General features: G+C 45.1%; 1 protein-coding gene across 1 annotated transcript in view; it reads left to right on the top strand.

Annotated features, from left to right (window-relative positions):
• The window catches only part of LOC140428455 (peroxidasin homolog), a 323,476-nt gene extending 308,729 nt beyond the window's left edge, over positions 1 to 14,747 (top strand). Inside the window, 3 exon segments of the mRNA XM_072514932.1 lie at positions 7,548 to 7,632; positions 11,615 to 11,728; positions 13,456 to 14,747. Of these exon segments, the coding sequence (XP_072371033.1) occupies positions 7,548 to 7,632; positions 11,615 to 11,728; positions 13,456 to 13,551 (295 nt within the window). The 3' untranslated portion in view covers positions 13,552 to 14,747.
• The last annotated feature ends 1,276 nt before the right edge of the window (positions 14,748 to 16,023 follow it).

Raw genomic sequence — 16,023 nt, 5'->3', positions numbered from 1 at the left:
AGGTGGAGAGTTCGATCCTCCACCTCAAAATTTTATCGTTTTTTATTTTGCCCCTTTGTGCGTTATCGAACATAAAGGCGACCGACTGTTGGTCGGTGATGAGGGTGAACCTCCTACTGGCTAGGTAATGCCTCCAGTGCCGTACAGCTCCAGAATGGCTTGTGCCTCCTTCTCGACTGCAGTGTGCCGAATCCCGGAGGCGGTGAGGGTCCGCAGAAGAACGCTACTGGTCTGCCTACCTGGTTGAGGGTAGCAGCCAGGGCGATGTCTGATGCATCGCTCTCTACCTGGAAGGGGATAGTTTCGTCCACCGCACGCATAGCGGCCTTGGTGATGTCGGCCTTGATGCGGTTGAAGGTCGATTGAGCCTGAGCCGATGGGGGAAATATCGTGGTCTTTATGAGTGGGCGGGCTTTGCATATTTGGGGACCCACTGGGCGTAATAGGAGAAGAGCCCCAAGCACCGTTTGAGGGCCTTGAGGCTGAGGGGGAGTTCCTTTAGGGGGCATGCAGTCGGGATCGGGACCTAGGATCCGGTTTTCCATGACATAGCCGAGGATGGCTAGCCGGGTTGTATGGAAAACGCATTTTTCCTCGTTATAGGTCAGGTTGAGGGCTCGGGCGGTCTGGAGGAACTTTTCGAGGTTCGCGTCATGATCCTGCTGGTCATGGCCGCAGATGGTGACATTGTCCAGGTACGGGTATGTAGCCCGCAAACCGTACTGGTCCATCGCCCTTTGGAAGACGGAGACCCCATTTGTGACGCCGAAAGTGACCCTGAGGAAGTGGAAGAGCCGGCCGGCTGCTTCGAAGGCAGTATAAGGGCGGTCTTTCGGTCGGATGGGGAGCTGGTAGGCGGATTTGAGATCGACCGTGGAAAATACTCAGTATTGGGCGATCCGATTTACCATTTCTGCTATGCGCTGGAGTGGGTACGCATCGAGCTGCGTGAAGCGGTTTATGGTTTGGCTATAATCCACGACCATCTGTTTCTTTTTCCCGGACCGGACTACCACCACTTGTGCTCTCAAGGGGATGTTGCTAGCCTCAATGACCCCCTCTCCCAGTAAACGCTGGACCTCTGACTTGATAAAAGTCATGTCTTGGGCACTGTACCGCCGGCTCCTGGTGGCGACGGGCTTACAGTCGGGAGTGAGGTTCGCGAATAGAGAGGGGGGTGCGACTTTCAGTGCCGCAAGGCTGCATACCGTGAGGGGGGGGCAAGGATCCGCCGAACTTCAGTGTCAGGCTTCGGTGGCTGCACTGGAAATCCAGTCCGAGCAGCAGGGGGGCGCAGAGGTGAGGGAGGATATCAGTTTGAAACAAGTGTATTCGGCGCACTGGATCGAGAGATCCGTGATACATTACCCCTTGATTTGTACCGAGTGGGACCCAGATGCGAGGGCTATGATTTGGGACGTGGGATGGGTGCGCAAGGAGCAGCGCCTTATCGTTTCTGGATGAATAAAGCTCTCCATGTTCCCGGAGTTGAAGAGGCATGGAGTGTCGCGCCCATTGACCTGGACCTTCATCATCGAGTTCTGCAGATGTTTTGACTGCGTTTGGTCGAGGGTGATCGCTCCCAATCGCGGGTAGTCCATGTCCTCAGTCCGAGTTGGATTCGTAAAATGGCCGCCGCCGTCGGTCGCATGTGTCGGGTCGAGAAGATGGTTGATGACAAGATGGCCGCCCCCATGAATCGCACGAGGCGGGTGATGCGTCAGAAGGGGGCGTGTCGGGTCGATGCGCAGCCGCATTGCGAGGCCTGCGGGCCTGTGAACCTGATTTTCGGGCCTGTTGTTCTTTGTGTTTCTGGCCCTTGGGCCTGGCCAGGCAGACCCTCGCAAAATGCCCCTTCTTCCCGCAGTCGCTGCAGATGGCGGAACGGGCTGGGCAACGTGGGCGTGGATGCTGGCCCTGCCCACAGAAGTAGTACGGTGTGCCCCCAGTCTGAGGGGGTCGCCGCGCGGCGCAGGCCCATAACGTGGCCGAGTCTGAGGAAGTCCGAGGGGGCTCGCGGGGTACGTGCCCAAATTATGTCGGGCCACTTCCAGCGAGGAAGCGAGCGTTAGCGTGTCCTGGAGCTCTCTTGCTCCGTTTCCGAGTAGCCGCTGCCGGATGTAGATCGAGCGGATGCCGGACATGAAAGCGTCTCTGCTGTGCAGGTTCATATGGATTTCCCCTGTCACATCCTGATGGTCACAGTCCCTGGCAAGCGCGGTGAGTTTTTCTACAAATCCGTCTAGCGATTCCCCCGAGCGCTGCCGGCAGGTAGAGAGCAGGTGCCGGGCATGTACCTCGTTGATGGGTTTGACGAACCGCTTGCGTAGTAACTCGACCGCCTCTTCATTGGTAGTCGCCTTTTCGAGCGTGGCGGAAATTCTGTGACTCAACCGGGCGTGGAGTAGGCACAGCTTGCATAGCCCCAGGATGGGAGTCTCTGAGGAGCCAGTATTTAAAAATTTATTTTGCCTCCGGTTTGCTTCCAGATTGAGCTTCTCTGGTTTTAGGCCTGCGTTCATCCTGATGTAGTTTAGCTTATTAAATTGTTGTACCCTCAATAACGACGCTTAAAGAGTAAACGGTAAAGAAGGCTTTAATAAGCTTCGAACTAGCCTGGTATTGAGACGGGTGCTAACTGGGTGCCGCCCACAAGGCGGCCCCATATATACGACTCCCAGGTGGGCGGAGCTGGAGGCGGAGTCCCCCAGGGTTCCAAGCCCTGTCTTAAAGGTGATATCACCTTACATGATGATAAGGGTACAGTAATACAGTAACCATTCATCACAACACCTATCTAATTCAGCGACCGTGACTGTTAGATAATGTTCGCAGTCGTGTTTTTCAGTGTGCCTGGTCCCAGAACAGGGCAGAATCTGACGCTATTTATCATATTGGTTACATTGAATTTACAGCACAGAAACCGGTCACCTGGCTTAACTGGCCCATGTCAGTATTTAGGCTCCACACCAGTCTCCTTCCACCCCTTTTTATCTAACTCTGTCAGAATGCCTTTCTACTCCTTTTGCCCTCACGCAATTATCTAGTTTTCCCTGAGTGCCCGAACTACCCCTTATGGTAGCAAGTTCCACATCCTAATAACGTTCTGGTTAAAGGCATTTCTCTTGAATTCCTTTTCAATTTGATCTTATATTTATGGGCGCTAGTGTTATGGGCCAGATTTTAGAGAACCCCAAAGTGTATCATGGAGTTCACCTGACCCACAACTTTTAATAGATTGTGGTATGGGGAGCACACGACCCACTCTACAGGTGTGGTAGAGCAGAAATGGAAACGGATTTTTTTAAAGCAAAACAATGTTCATTCTATAAACTCAAGTTACCCTTTTTAAAACATACAGTGATCATCTTAGCAACCATCAATTCAAACACAACCCCCAAAGAATACAACATTAAGTAATCCTTGAGCTTTCCTTTTAACATCTATAAGACTTAAAACAAAACCTTCAACAGAAGCACCTCAGGTTTAACTTCACTACTGAGAACAGTTACCACGTTGAAATCAGCAAATGGACATTCATAAGCTTGCAGAGATTCACACACATCCTGCTGTGATTGCAGCTTCTCCAAAACTAAAGTGAAACCAAACCCACCCTGCAGCAAAAAGCCTAAAGCAAAAGTAAAAAGCTGACAGACAGCCCAGCTCCACTCACTCTCTGACATCGCTGCAGTAATAAACACCCATTTCTTAAAGGTACTCTCACATGACACTAGTTTTGGTCTCCCACCAAGTGGAAATGTTTATTTTACATCGACTCCATGAAACCTTTTCATAATCTAAACGACCTTTAGCAGGTTAACTTCTCTTTTCTAGTGGAAAGTGGTGCTCTGCAGCTTTACCTGATTGTTATAAACTCTCAATTTTGATATAATTCTTAAAATCCATATTTTCCTGCTTTCCCCAGAGCCATCTTTATACTTTTTTTTTAAAGTGTGGTCTGACCAAGGTTCTTTATAATCTTAACATAACTTTGCTGCTTTTCAGTTCTATCCTTCCAGAAATGGAGGGTTTTGTGTTAAATGGTCTTGTTAACCTGTCAGGACTTTTAGTGATAACAACAAAAGGCGGCGATCTGAAATAAGAACAGAAAATGCTCATCAGGCCTGGCCCAGCGAGAGTTAAAAGCAGAATTTAATGCAGCTCACTGGAACAAACATGGTGGGCGGGGCCGGGGCTGGAAGAATTGGGCGATAGTACCCACATAGGATTCCCATTGTCAGGAAAACTGTTCCTAATTAAGTTAGGGTTGGGAAAGGTCTTATGCATGAACCCTAGGATATCAAATAAGCTCATTAATTAGCCAATTGATGCCAATTATCCCTACTTCCATGATTATATGACTCTAGTGCAATTTAATGGTGGCTCTGGAATTAAATGGTAGCTCCTGCACAGCTCTCCCCTACCTTCTGAAGGCCACCCAGCAACACCTCGTCAAGTTTGCTTGTAGGTGAGATAAGTGTGGTGGAGGTTGGGGATGGGGGAGTGCTCCTTTCTCTGTGCCTGATCGAAGACAGCTTCAGGAAGAAGTGGTGCATAAAGCTACCTCTCTGTTCCTCCGACCCGACTTCCTGGGGCCACCCCCATTACACCCTCCCTCACCTTTGGCATTGATGGCATTGAAGAGTTTCCGTCCTCTGATTGGCTGTCAGTTCTCGGCAGCCATGTTTTCTGTCCCTGTGGTCCACAATCTTGGGGAAGGTCTGACGGTAGCCAGTTAATATCTGGTGGATAATAATTCCGTTGGGCCTTCTCTTTCTCCCAACTGGTGCACACAATCCTCATCAGGCCCATTAAATCCCACCCATATTTTAAGGTCAGTGGCCTTTCATCATAACTGGGAAAGGTTAGGTATGTATGATGATGCAGAGGAGGCTGACAACGTAAAGTAGATTTATTTACCAGTATTTACAATGGTCTGCATAGCACAGCATTTCACTTCCAGTGCAATCCTAGCTGGGAAGGCTTATTACACCAGGCCCTGATCTGTGCCTGCTTTTAACCTTCGCTCATAATGAGCCCCAGGTTGTCGATTCCCACGGGGAGTACAATAAAGATTTCCTCATGGGAGTTATGATCGTATGTAATAGGTTTTGAACAAGTGAAAGGGGGACAGGTTGAGGACAAATAATGGTAGAAAAATCTTGCCAAGTTTCAAAGACTTTTGTAAAGCATTTATTTCTTCACAGTGCGAAAAGCAATCATCGTCCTTCCTTTGAACTTTGAGGTTCAGTTCATTTAGAATTTAGAAGATGTAAGCAAGGTACGACATAGTTAGCATCCAACTCTCATTTGCCAGTACTTCCCTGCATGTAACACACATGTACTTTGCATCTTGATTTGCACTGGCACAATTAACAAAGCCATGCCTCAAGAAATAATCTTTATACTGCTTTGTACCCAATTTCACTTTATTCTTAATGGGTTAGTCACCAGAGACCCTGGAGCTTTGTATACAGCTCACACTGTTTTGTCCAGCCGAGATTTTCCTGAGCAGTTCTCTCCAGCAGATTCAGTTGCGAGATCCTGGCCTGTTTGTGTTTCTGGTCCTTTCCTCCTTATAACAAAATGATCCAGTTCTTCACAGTCCTAGTGCTGGCAGCTACAAAATGGAGGAATCTCTCATCTATGATTTTGCACCCAAAGTAAAGGGTGTGTGATTATCATAGAATTTACAGTGCAGAAGGAGGCCATTCGGCCCGTCGAGTCTGCACCGGCTCTTGGAAAGAGCACCCCACCCAAGGTCAACACCTCCACCCTATCCCCAAAACCCAGGAACCTCACCCAACACGAAGGGCAATTTATCATGACCAATCCACCTAACATGCACATCTTTGGACTGTGGGAGGAAACCGGAGCACCCGGAGGAAACCCACGCACACACGGGGAGGATGTGCAGACTCCGCACAGACAGTGACCCAAGCCGGAATCGAATCTGGGACCCTGGAGCTGTGAAGCAATTGTGCTATCCACAATGCTACCTGGGTGCATGACCTGCTCTCTGTTGCCGCTTCTAGCAGGAAGACTGCAATATTCGTACTTAAAGGCCGGTCATGGCCGGCATTCTCATCTTAAAAGCTGGTCGCAGCTGGCATTCTTAAAAGCCTTTCACGGTCGTTGGGCGCTTCTCCCGCGATCAGGGAAGCCGAGATCGATCGCTCCGCGGCCCTGCCGACGCCCGCCTGTGACCCACCCATGGGTTGCAACCCGCAGTTTGAAACACCCTGACCGACACTACACTGAGTACAGCGGTTCAAGAGGTCAGCTCAAACACCACCTTCTCAAGTACAATTAGGGATGGGTGATAAATGCTGGCCTATCCAGTGATGTCACCATCCCAAGAATGTATAAAGACAAACTTAATACTGTTGCTTTTTGTACCATTGCCTGTTTCTTCAACTTTTTTGTCAGACTAATTGTATCCTTTAATTTTTAATGTTAGTTGTTTTTCTACTTTAAAGAAGAAACAGACTTTATTCCCCATAACAGAAATGGTCTCATCCTCATCTTTTTTATTATAGCATTGAAAAAGATGAGAAAAATGATTGAAGCTTGGCAGAATTTTCAGATCCCACAAATTACGAAATACATTGTATAATGGTACCAATGCTGGCTGGTATTGTGTTGGGGAGTTAATTGTGAGTGCCAGTGCTTGTGCAGTGGAAGTAGATTTCAAGTTCCACAACCCTGCTAGGCAATGAAATAAAACTATCTCGTCATTTGTTTTTATATTTTTCCAATTAAGTGGCGTAGACAATCCACCTACCCTGCACATCTTTGGGTTGTGGGGGTCCCATGCACACACGGGAAAAATATGCAAACTCCACACAGACAGTGACCTGGGGCCGGTATCAAACCCGGGTCCTCAGCTCCGTGAGATAACAGTGCTAACCGTCGTCATTTAACACAAGTGAAATGAAATTTAAAATGCATTTGGGTGCATTTAAGCTCAGCTGCAGAATACTCCACTTCATTGAGATCATCTTGACATAGCTGTTCCAAATTAACCCAGCTCCTGAAAGGTGAAACTGATTTTGAAAGCAGCAGTAATGAAAGGAATCATGGGTTCAAATCTGGCCGTTAAAAGAGAAACAGACTGAACACAGCATTCATCTGAGGAAAGATCACAAAGCGGATTTGTTAGGATATTGGAGAAAAAAGTCAGATATTAGTAGATCCATGTTCATATTCCTGTGCAATTTAATGCAAAGACTGATCTTATTTCAAAGGAGTTAATCCCTCCACTAAAATAGTCAATAGAGAATTGCTGTATAAAACCATTAAATTTGATCTACAACAACACCAACACTAGACTATAGTGGCCATGCAGTATAAATGTGTGTAATTGATTAGGAACAAGATTGCTTAAGGTGCGTACCATTCCATTTCACAATACAGTTGTAAAATATATAAATTGTGCAATATTATTTGATATTCAGTTGGCATTGGGTCCAATTTTTCTTATTTGTATTATGCTTCTGATACGTTTTCAGCGTTTAGAGATATTTTTATATGGTCATTTCCTTTAGAGATGGGGAAGTTCAGGAAAAGGTTTCCAACTCCTCCAAACAGCTCGACAACTGTGCAGCTGAATTGGGAAACCTGAGGAGAAAGGTAGGAATTTTTCAGATATTCGGTAAACTATATTATTGTTTGGGTATTACTCGTTAAGATCTGAAGCTATGTTGCACATTAAAGGTAGCTTCTTATTTATTTGCACTTTATATTACACCAACCATTTAGCTTATAAATTATTTTTGTTGATTGCCAAAGTGAGCGATATTTTGATACCACAAATCAGCACCAAGCACTAACAGGTAGAGCATAATAACTCACCATGAAGCTCCCCTGCTCTGCCTCCCATTACAATCCCTGTAAAAACTGATAACTTTTTTTTAAAATGTTTGGATTTTCAGTTACTGACTGAAAGGAATTTGCCTGATTTCAAGTTTTAAAACTTCTACTGCAACAAGCAAACTAAAAGCAACAGTAGCTAAACATTATCTTGTGCTTACGAACATACAGATCAGGAGTAGGACACCCAGCTCTTCGAGCCTACTCTGTCATTCAATAAGATCACGGCTGATCTGATTACAACCTCTCATCTATCCCTGATAACTTTTCATCCCCTTGTTAATCAAGAATCTATCTACCTCGCCTTAAAAATATTCAAAGACTGATTCCACTGCCTTTTGCGGAAGGGCATGCCAAAGAGTCACTACCCTTAGGATCTTAAAGGGTTTCAATCAAGCCATCAATACTCAAAACTCAGAAAAGATAACCCTTATTAATATTTTAAAGTTATAAAGCACTACTTTACATGGATGAGCATAACACCAATACTCTATTTTACCTTGAAGTAAAGAGACAGTTCAAAACATAATCATCTTGTGAAACGTCGTATTTGAAACGCTCCACAATTTCCCTTAACGGGAACCCTGGCAGAATGTACTTTACTCACCAGTTATGTTTCCCCCATTTCCAGCAACTTGTAGACACTTCTGAATGAGAATACTGATTTAGTTGTATCTATATGTGTCATAAATTAGTTGAAGTTGTAGCACTCAATTTAAGAACATTAAATCAATAGAGAGTAAGACTGTTTTAGCAATAGTCTGTACTGGAATGAAATGGAGGCAAAAGAACATTGGCGTTTACACCAGGTTATGATGGTTTCTCCAGCGCAATTCACCACAAATTGACCAAAGCAGTGCAAAAGTTCAGGAATTTCAAGTGCGAATTCCATCTAGTGCTAATTGATTTTTGATGATATTTTTACACTGGATTAAATAACATTGCATAAGAAACTGACCACGCCCACAAAACTGGCAACCTCCCAGATCACATAATCACCATTGAAAGTTTCTGCTAATTGCGTCTGTTTGTGGATCTTTGAGGAGGCTCTTAAAATTAAGCACATCTTAGGCACATCTATAGGCATGTCATTAAAGTATTATTATTTTTTCTTTCAACTTACTAAGAAATTGACGAATGTGTCCAGTAAACAGTTTTGTATAGTCTTTTTTTTAAGTCATTTTCCGTCACGGGTTACTTAAAGGTGGTGGATTAGACACTGGAGTTAAAATGTTTTAAGTTTTGTGATCACCCCATTTTCAGCTGTATTTATCAAGCTGCACCAGGTTACCACTCTCAAATATAGAGAGGAATATTGAAACAGTGCAAAAATATATTCCGTAAATTACATTCTATTCATGGCAGACTTTACATTCGGTAAACTTTCAGCAGAAACTTCAGAACAAGGCTCTTCTCAAAACTTGTAACTTTGAGCACAATTTGCAACTGAATTGCCAATGACGCCCAAAATGGAAACTCCTGTCCATTATGTTAATTGCCTATGTGTACCTGCTTTCCTCTGCCAAGTTGATTTCAAACACAAACTATGTTCCGGTACTTTCAAAGTTTACCCAGAATCTTTACATTAGGACCACATTACTTCATGGAATACACACCCTCACCTATACTTTAAACTTGTTCTGACTTCTCTCAAAGCAGCAAGCTACAGCTTGTTGTGCTACAGTTGCAGTCATTCTTCTGTTTTTTATTTCAAATGTACGTAACTGAAGTCACTAGAATTAAATGAGTGTGCCTGCAGCACAGAAAGGTATTTAACCCGCAGTAACTATAAGGGAACACTCAGCTGTTTCACACTGGTCTTTTATGCTCCTTTATTCCCTACATATACCTGACAATTACACAACTCTTAAGTGACTCTTCAAGAAGACCTCTACTCATCATATCCCATTCTAGAGTAGGGTGGGGTTTTGGAGTACCTGCACAGTACTGTGCATTCAATTTTATTTGCATTTCAATAATATCAACATTTACGTTGAAAAGTATGGGGCGGGATTCTCCGACCCCCCGCCGGGTCGGAGAAATGGCGGGGGGCGGCGCGATTCCCGCCCCCACCAAATCGCCGGCGCCGGAGAATTCGGCAGCCGGCGGGAATCGCGCCGTGCCGGTCGGCGGCCACTAACAGCGCCCCCCCCAGCGATTCTCCAGCCCGCGATGGGCCGAGTGGCCACCAGTTTTCGGCCGGTCCCACCGGCGTATGTTACGACAGATACTTACCGACGGGACCTGGCTCCGTGGGCGGCCTCTGGGGTCCGCGGGGGGATCTGGCCCCGGGCGGTGCCCCCATGGTGGCCTGGCCCATGATCGGAGCCCACCGATCCGCCGGCGGGCCTGTGCCGTGGGGGCACTCTATTCCTCCACGCCGGCTGATGTAACGGTCCGCTATGGCCGGCGCGGAGATTAACCCCCCCCCTGCCCATGAGCTGGGATGACACCAGCACACGCTGGCACTCCCGCGCATGCGCCAACTCGCGCCAACCGGCGGAGGCCCTTCGGCGCCAGTTGGCATGGCGCAAAGCCCCTTCCATGCCAGCCGGCACAGCGCAAACCACTCCGGCGCTGGCCTAGCCCCTGAAGGTGCGGAGGATTCCGCACCTTCGGGGCGGCCCGACGGTGGAGTGGTTCACGCCACTCCTTCGCGCCAGAGTTGCCCGCCCCGCCGGTTTCCAAAGAACCCCGCCCATGGTGTTTTCATTTTAAGCTCAAATTGAGTTTCCTTCCATCAATGCATACACACAGCCGTAATGTGATGCCATAATGGGGGCCGGTTTAGCTCAGTAGGCTGGACAGCTGGTTTGTGTAAGGCCGGCAGTGTGGGTTCAATCCCCATATCGGCTGAAGTTATTCATGAAGGACCCACCTTCTCAACCGTGCCCTTGCCTGAGATGTGGCGATCCTCGGGTTAAATCACCGCCAGTCAGCTCTCCCCCTCATAGGGGAAAGCAGCCTCTGGTCATCTGGGACTATGGCAACTTTATTTTTAATGTGATGCTGAACGTAGCTAGCTATACAGATCAGGAAGTTCCCAGGTTCAGAACCTTCGGTTTTTGCCTGATTGAGCCAGTCTAATTTGCAATAACGATGAATCATAGAATTTACAGTGCAGAAGGAGCTCATTCAGCCCATCGAGCTTACACCAGCCCCTGAAAGAATGCCCAAACCTCCACCCTCCAACCCCGTAACCCAGCAACCCCACCTAACATTTTGAACACTACAGGACAATTTAGCGTGACCAATCCACCTAACCTGCACATCTTTGGACTGTGGGAGGAAACCGGAGGACCCAGAGGAAACCCACGCAGACACGGGGAGAATGTGCAGACTGTGCACTGACAGTGACCCAAGCCGGGAATCGAACCCGGGCCTCTGGCACTGTGAAGCAACAGTGCTAACCGCTGTGCTACAGTGCCTCCCCATAGGCGGAGAGAATAATCCTAGGTTCTTGGAATGATAACTTAGGGTGGGATTTCCTAGCCCCACCCGCCACCGGGATTGTCTGGTCCCCCTGAAAGTCGGTGGACATTTGGCTGGGCCACCGAATCTCCCAGACCGGTTCCGCCACCACGAGGCTGCAAAATCCCAGTGTTAATCTCTGCGTTGACGATGGGGTGAAACCAAAAAATTTGTGCTTCTAAAAATCATTCATATGGGAAAATTCAAGACAAAAAGCAAAATGTTTGTTGTCAACCTTAAACATCACCTTTTTTCAAAATAAATAATACAGATAGAAAAGCTTGAAGCTCACTTGAAATTAACAGGCTGCATTGACAAGGATGGGCATATAAGACGTGAAGATGAACATTGGCAGAAAGATCCATGCACGTTATGTCTCTGTAAGGTAGGAAATAAATCTCTGAAAGTTGTTAATTGCCAGTTATTTTGTAAACATCACTCGAGAATAACACCATTGTACATGGATTTAAATAATCTAGCTGTGTTCTCAAGGGGATGGAAATGTTACTTTGTGCGGAGAGAAATTGGCCACTGTGTGTAAAGGGCGGTCAATTTGCTACCAGTGTTCCCACCAAAATTGCGTTTCACCCACATGATGAGTTAACGCAGCACAAATATACTTAAGACATAAGTTAACTCAGTACTGTAGAACAAGGGAACATACTACCTCCAGAGGAACTAATAAACTAGGAAATTTAAAAGAGATAATGGGCGCGATCCAATGGTCACACTGCGCTGGATAAGCACCACTGCGTGGTGCAGCATGGCCGATAAAAGCCAGGAGACCCCGCTCCCGGGATCTATCCGGCTCACAATGCCTCACAAGATTCAACACGAACTCGCGAGACGTTGCGATGTAAATCCCGCCCATTGTGGGGGGGAAATCACTTTTTGGCGAATCTGCATATTAGAGCGAGACAGTTAGTCTCACTCTAATGTGTAGATTCCCAAGGTACCTGAGGCTTTGGGATTCAAACCTGTTGGACTTTAACCTGGTGTTGTAAGACTTCTTACTGTGCTCACCCCAGTCCAACGCCGGCATCTCCCCATTTGGTTGAATCAGCCCCATGGATTTCCTGATCTCTAGATTCACCCATAAATACATATGAAAAATAGTGTTCGCTTCACAGATGTATTTCTGATGCTGGTTTTGGTAATAATAACTGAGGGATAGGGCCATCTAAAATTCCATGTCGTTTCCATTTGATAAACCTTTTACCTAAATTAATTTTGAATATAGATATGGCAGTGTAGTAGTTCTGTTACTGGACTTGGAATCTGGAGGCCTGAGCTAATAATCCAGAGAATGTAAAATCAATTTCTGCTTTGGGAGTCTGAATCTGGAAACAAAATGCAATTATTAACTACTCTCTGATGTGGCCAAGCAAACAAACACATTTATCTCGGGCTGAATAATAAAAACTGGCCTTGCCAGAGATGCTACACCTAGATAATGATTAAAAACCAATTTTGAAGGCAAGTATGCTCTGAATCCTTTACAAAATCTATTTAACCCGTCACTGCTATTCGAAGGTTTGCACTTAGGGCATCCAAAATGGAAATTGTTTTGTGACACCTTTTGAAAATAGTGTCAAAGTAAGAGAAAATTTGCAGTCCCAACAGCTGAGGGGGCTGTTTTGGTAGGATGCAGACAGTGAACAACAAGGGCATCATTTCCTCTAAGCTGCATAGCCACACAGCATTCCAGAACTTTTGGCGCAGGGGACCAGCAGGCCGCACACCAGAAGCAGTCTCTTTAAAATGTTCAGCCAAACGGCAATCTTAAAGGGACCACATGGTGCAACAAAATGGCCGCTGATGAGATGTGCTGCAGCTGTGGCCCAGCGACCGTACGGCACTTAATTGAATCTTAATTAATCTAAATTGGCTACCTACCCACTGCTTGCTAGTGTGTAGCCAGTCCAAAGGCGAGTTGACCTCTTCCAAAATGCCATGGGGTCAGGATCATGGCGGGGAACAGGCACAGAGGCTGGTGGTGCTAAATTATGCACCCGCCTACCTCCAAACGTGATCTCAACCTTGATCCCTAACTTGTTTTTAAAAATACAGCCTTTGGTCTTAATCATTTTATTTACCACCTGATACTTACAGGATACAGAGGTCAAATGCGTGGTGACAACCTGCCCTCAGAGCTGCAACAACCCGGTGATGAAGCAAGGTGAATGTTGTCCTGTCTGTGAGGAGTGAACCGATAGAGACGACCAGTAAAAGTATAAATAAATAAAATCAACAGATTATATCACCTCTGTTGAATCCAGGCACTGAATGCATCTGTGATTGTTTGAATAATTTTACATTTTTGTAACAGTTCATCTCCTCTTCCCCTTTGTTCCGCTCCCCTCGCCACCATCTCGACCCATCAGAGACCTGGTTCAGCCAGTCAACACGGACATATTGACTGTTAGGCCGAAATGGTCCCAAGTGTTTAAATTTTTCTCACGTGTGCCAGTTACAATGTGCACTGTTTTAAAGAAACGGGTTCTCTTTATGGTGTATCATATTGGGAATTCTACAAACACAACTTTGTAACTGTACAAATGTCAAGGTGCTTCATGGTTACCTCAGAACAAAGATTTCTCAATACTGTGGTGCTACATATTTAGTTGTAATCAGTTAGAAAGATATTACATCTTGATTTTTATATTTTGTACCATTTTTTTTTGACTTGTTGGACTTGTCAGTTTGTAGACACTGTTACATTTTGCTCAGCCCTCAGTTGGCACTTCAATGAATTAATTCAAGGTACTGCTTGTTACACGAGGGTTAAGGTGAAAACTGTTAACTTTTTCCAGTAATGTTCTGGTGCGGGTCCATTTCTCGGAATAGACGAAGCATCATCAAACTGCTCACCCACTATGTCGTGAGTACTGATCTGCTTAGATTGGGTGCTTTAAATTTACAGGTACTGTATTACAGATTAGGTGAATTTTCTGTGGGCTCTTCACTCAACATGTTTGAAAAATCATGTGAATGCAAAGCCTTTATTTTCCCTCAGTTGAAATTGATGTCGGGGAAATCACAGGCTGAGCTAGTTATTTTCTTCAATTATGCTCCATTTACGCTGAGTGGAAAATGTATCCTTGTATGATATAAATGTATAAATAAGGGAATCGTTTGCTATGGTTCCAGGTCTAGGGGGCTATTTTCCAAGTTATGTGTTGCCAGCAGGTACTCCAGGCACACACTGGAAAACTGACAGCATTTGATTTCAGTGAAAGTCACAGCAGCGCATGGACTTGGAAGGTTACCTGTATGGCTTGTATCTGTTTTTACTGTTCACCGACTTGTAATTTCACTTGTGTATGAAGTGAAACTTGCTACATGATACTGTATGTACTCAGCCAGTCAGAAAGAAAACTTCAATTAAAAACACATGTATTTTTGCTGCTCTTGTTCTTCTCCCACTGTTGTGTTATCCGTTAAGGAAGTATTTGAATTGTGAACTTTTACAGAAAAAGCTAATTGTTTCATTTAAGTATTGTATCATTGTGCTATTTTTGTTGTTATGCTTTCCACTTTGAAACCTTCGACATGAAGAAACCGAGGCAGGTTCAAGCCACTGGCCACTCTAGGTACATTTGTATTTGAGCTGCCACTCTCTCCTTCAGCAAGTGGAGATGCTCGTGGTAATTTACAACTTGCCACCAGAAAGTAAAATCAGTGTTGCCCTTTGTGAAAAGCACGCACATGTTGCTTTGCATTGATCTGATGGAAAACCAGACATTTTTAATAACGGGCAGCCTACAAGACCGTTTTACATTCTGGTGTAAATTGGAAATCACCCCCACTGTATCCTGTGAGATTCATACCTAGTGACTGGGCAGTGAAGCTGAATATATCTCGGCAGTTTTATCATACTCCATGTTCACAATAGAGCTGCTGCTTTTACTGCGGTATGCAGTATAAGGTAACTTTACTTTTTAGGTCATATCTTCTAATGCTGCAGGGCTCCTGCAGAAAGCATTATAATGAAAATACAGCATGCAAAATACGATATAGTTCATGTTGATTTACTTTCTGAGTACAGTGCTCTTTTTATATTACAAATCTTGCAATGAAATCCTCGTCCACTTCAGGCTGAATTGAATGAATTGTGCGGATGTTACATTTAACCATGGTATTATTAGAGTAGACTGATTGCAGCTTCCGATTATTCTGTTGCAATCATAAGCATGCAATTTGTTATTGGGCATATTGTAGATTTTGCGATAACACTAAATCTAAATTACAAGTCAGATGATGAGTCAGTCACATGATTTATCTTTTACAGCGTGGCCTGTATAATAGTAATTTCTGGTGGCGCGAAAGTGCTTTATGAAAGACTGTCATTTTAAATTCAGCATTAACCAGCTATATTTTAACAGCAAAGATCATTTACAATGATCCACTGCTTAGCGTTGATGCAGTTTTGGGGCTAACGTTTATTTTTTAAAGATTTAGTGTTTCTGCACAGTTTTAAACCTCTGCGCAGGTTTACATTTTGATTGTTGCAAGCTATTAATAAACATATGGTGGGTAAAAATACATTTTAATATGAAGGGGGCACTGATGTCAAAGATCAAGAGAAAGGAATGCTGCTCCAGTGAATTATTTTTCATTAGAAGGATTGTCACTTCCAAATGGTACTGAGGATGATTTTAAAGTGGGTTCACAGAATAT

The sequence above is a fragment of the Scyliorhinus torazame genome, chromosome 8 (assembly GCF_047496885.1).
Source record: "Scyliorhinus torazame isolate Kashiwa2021f chromosome 8, sScyTor2.1, whole genome shotgun sequence".
NCBI classification, from domain to species: domain Eukaryota; kingdom Metazoa; phylum Chordata; class Chondrichthyes; order Carcharhiniformes; family Scyliorhinidae; genus Scyliorhinus; species Scyliorhinus torazame.
Note: the sequence above shows the minus strand (reverse complement) of the source record. Positions and strands in the feature narration are given on the sequence as shown.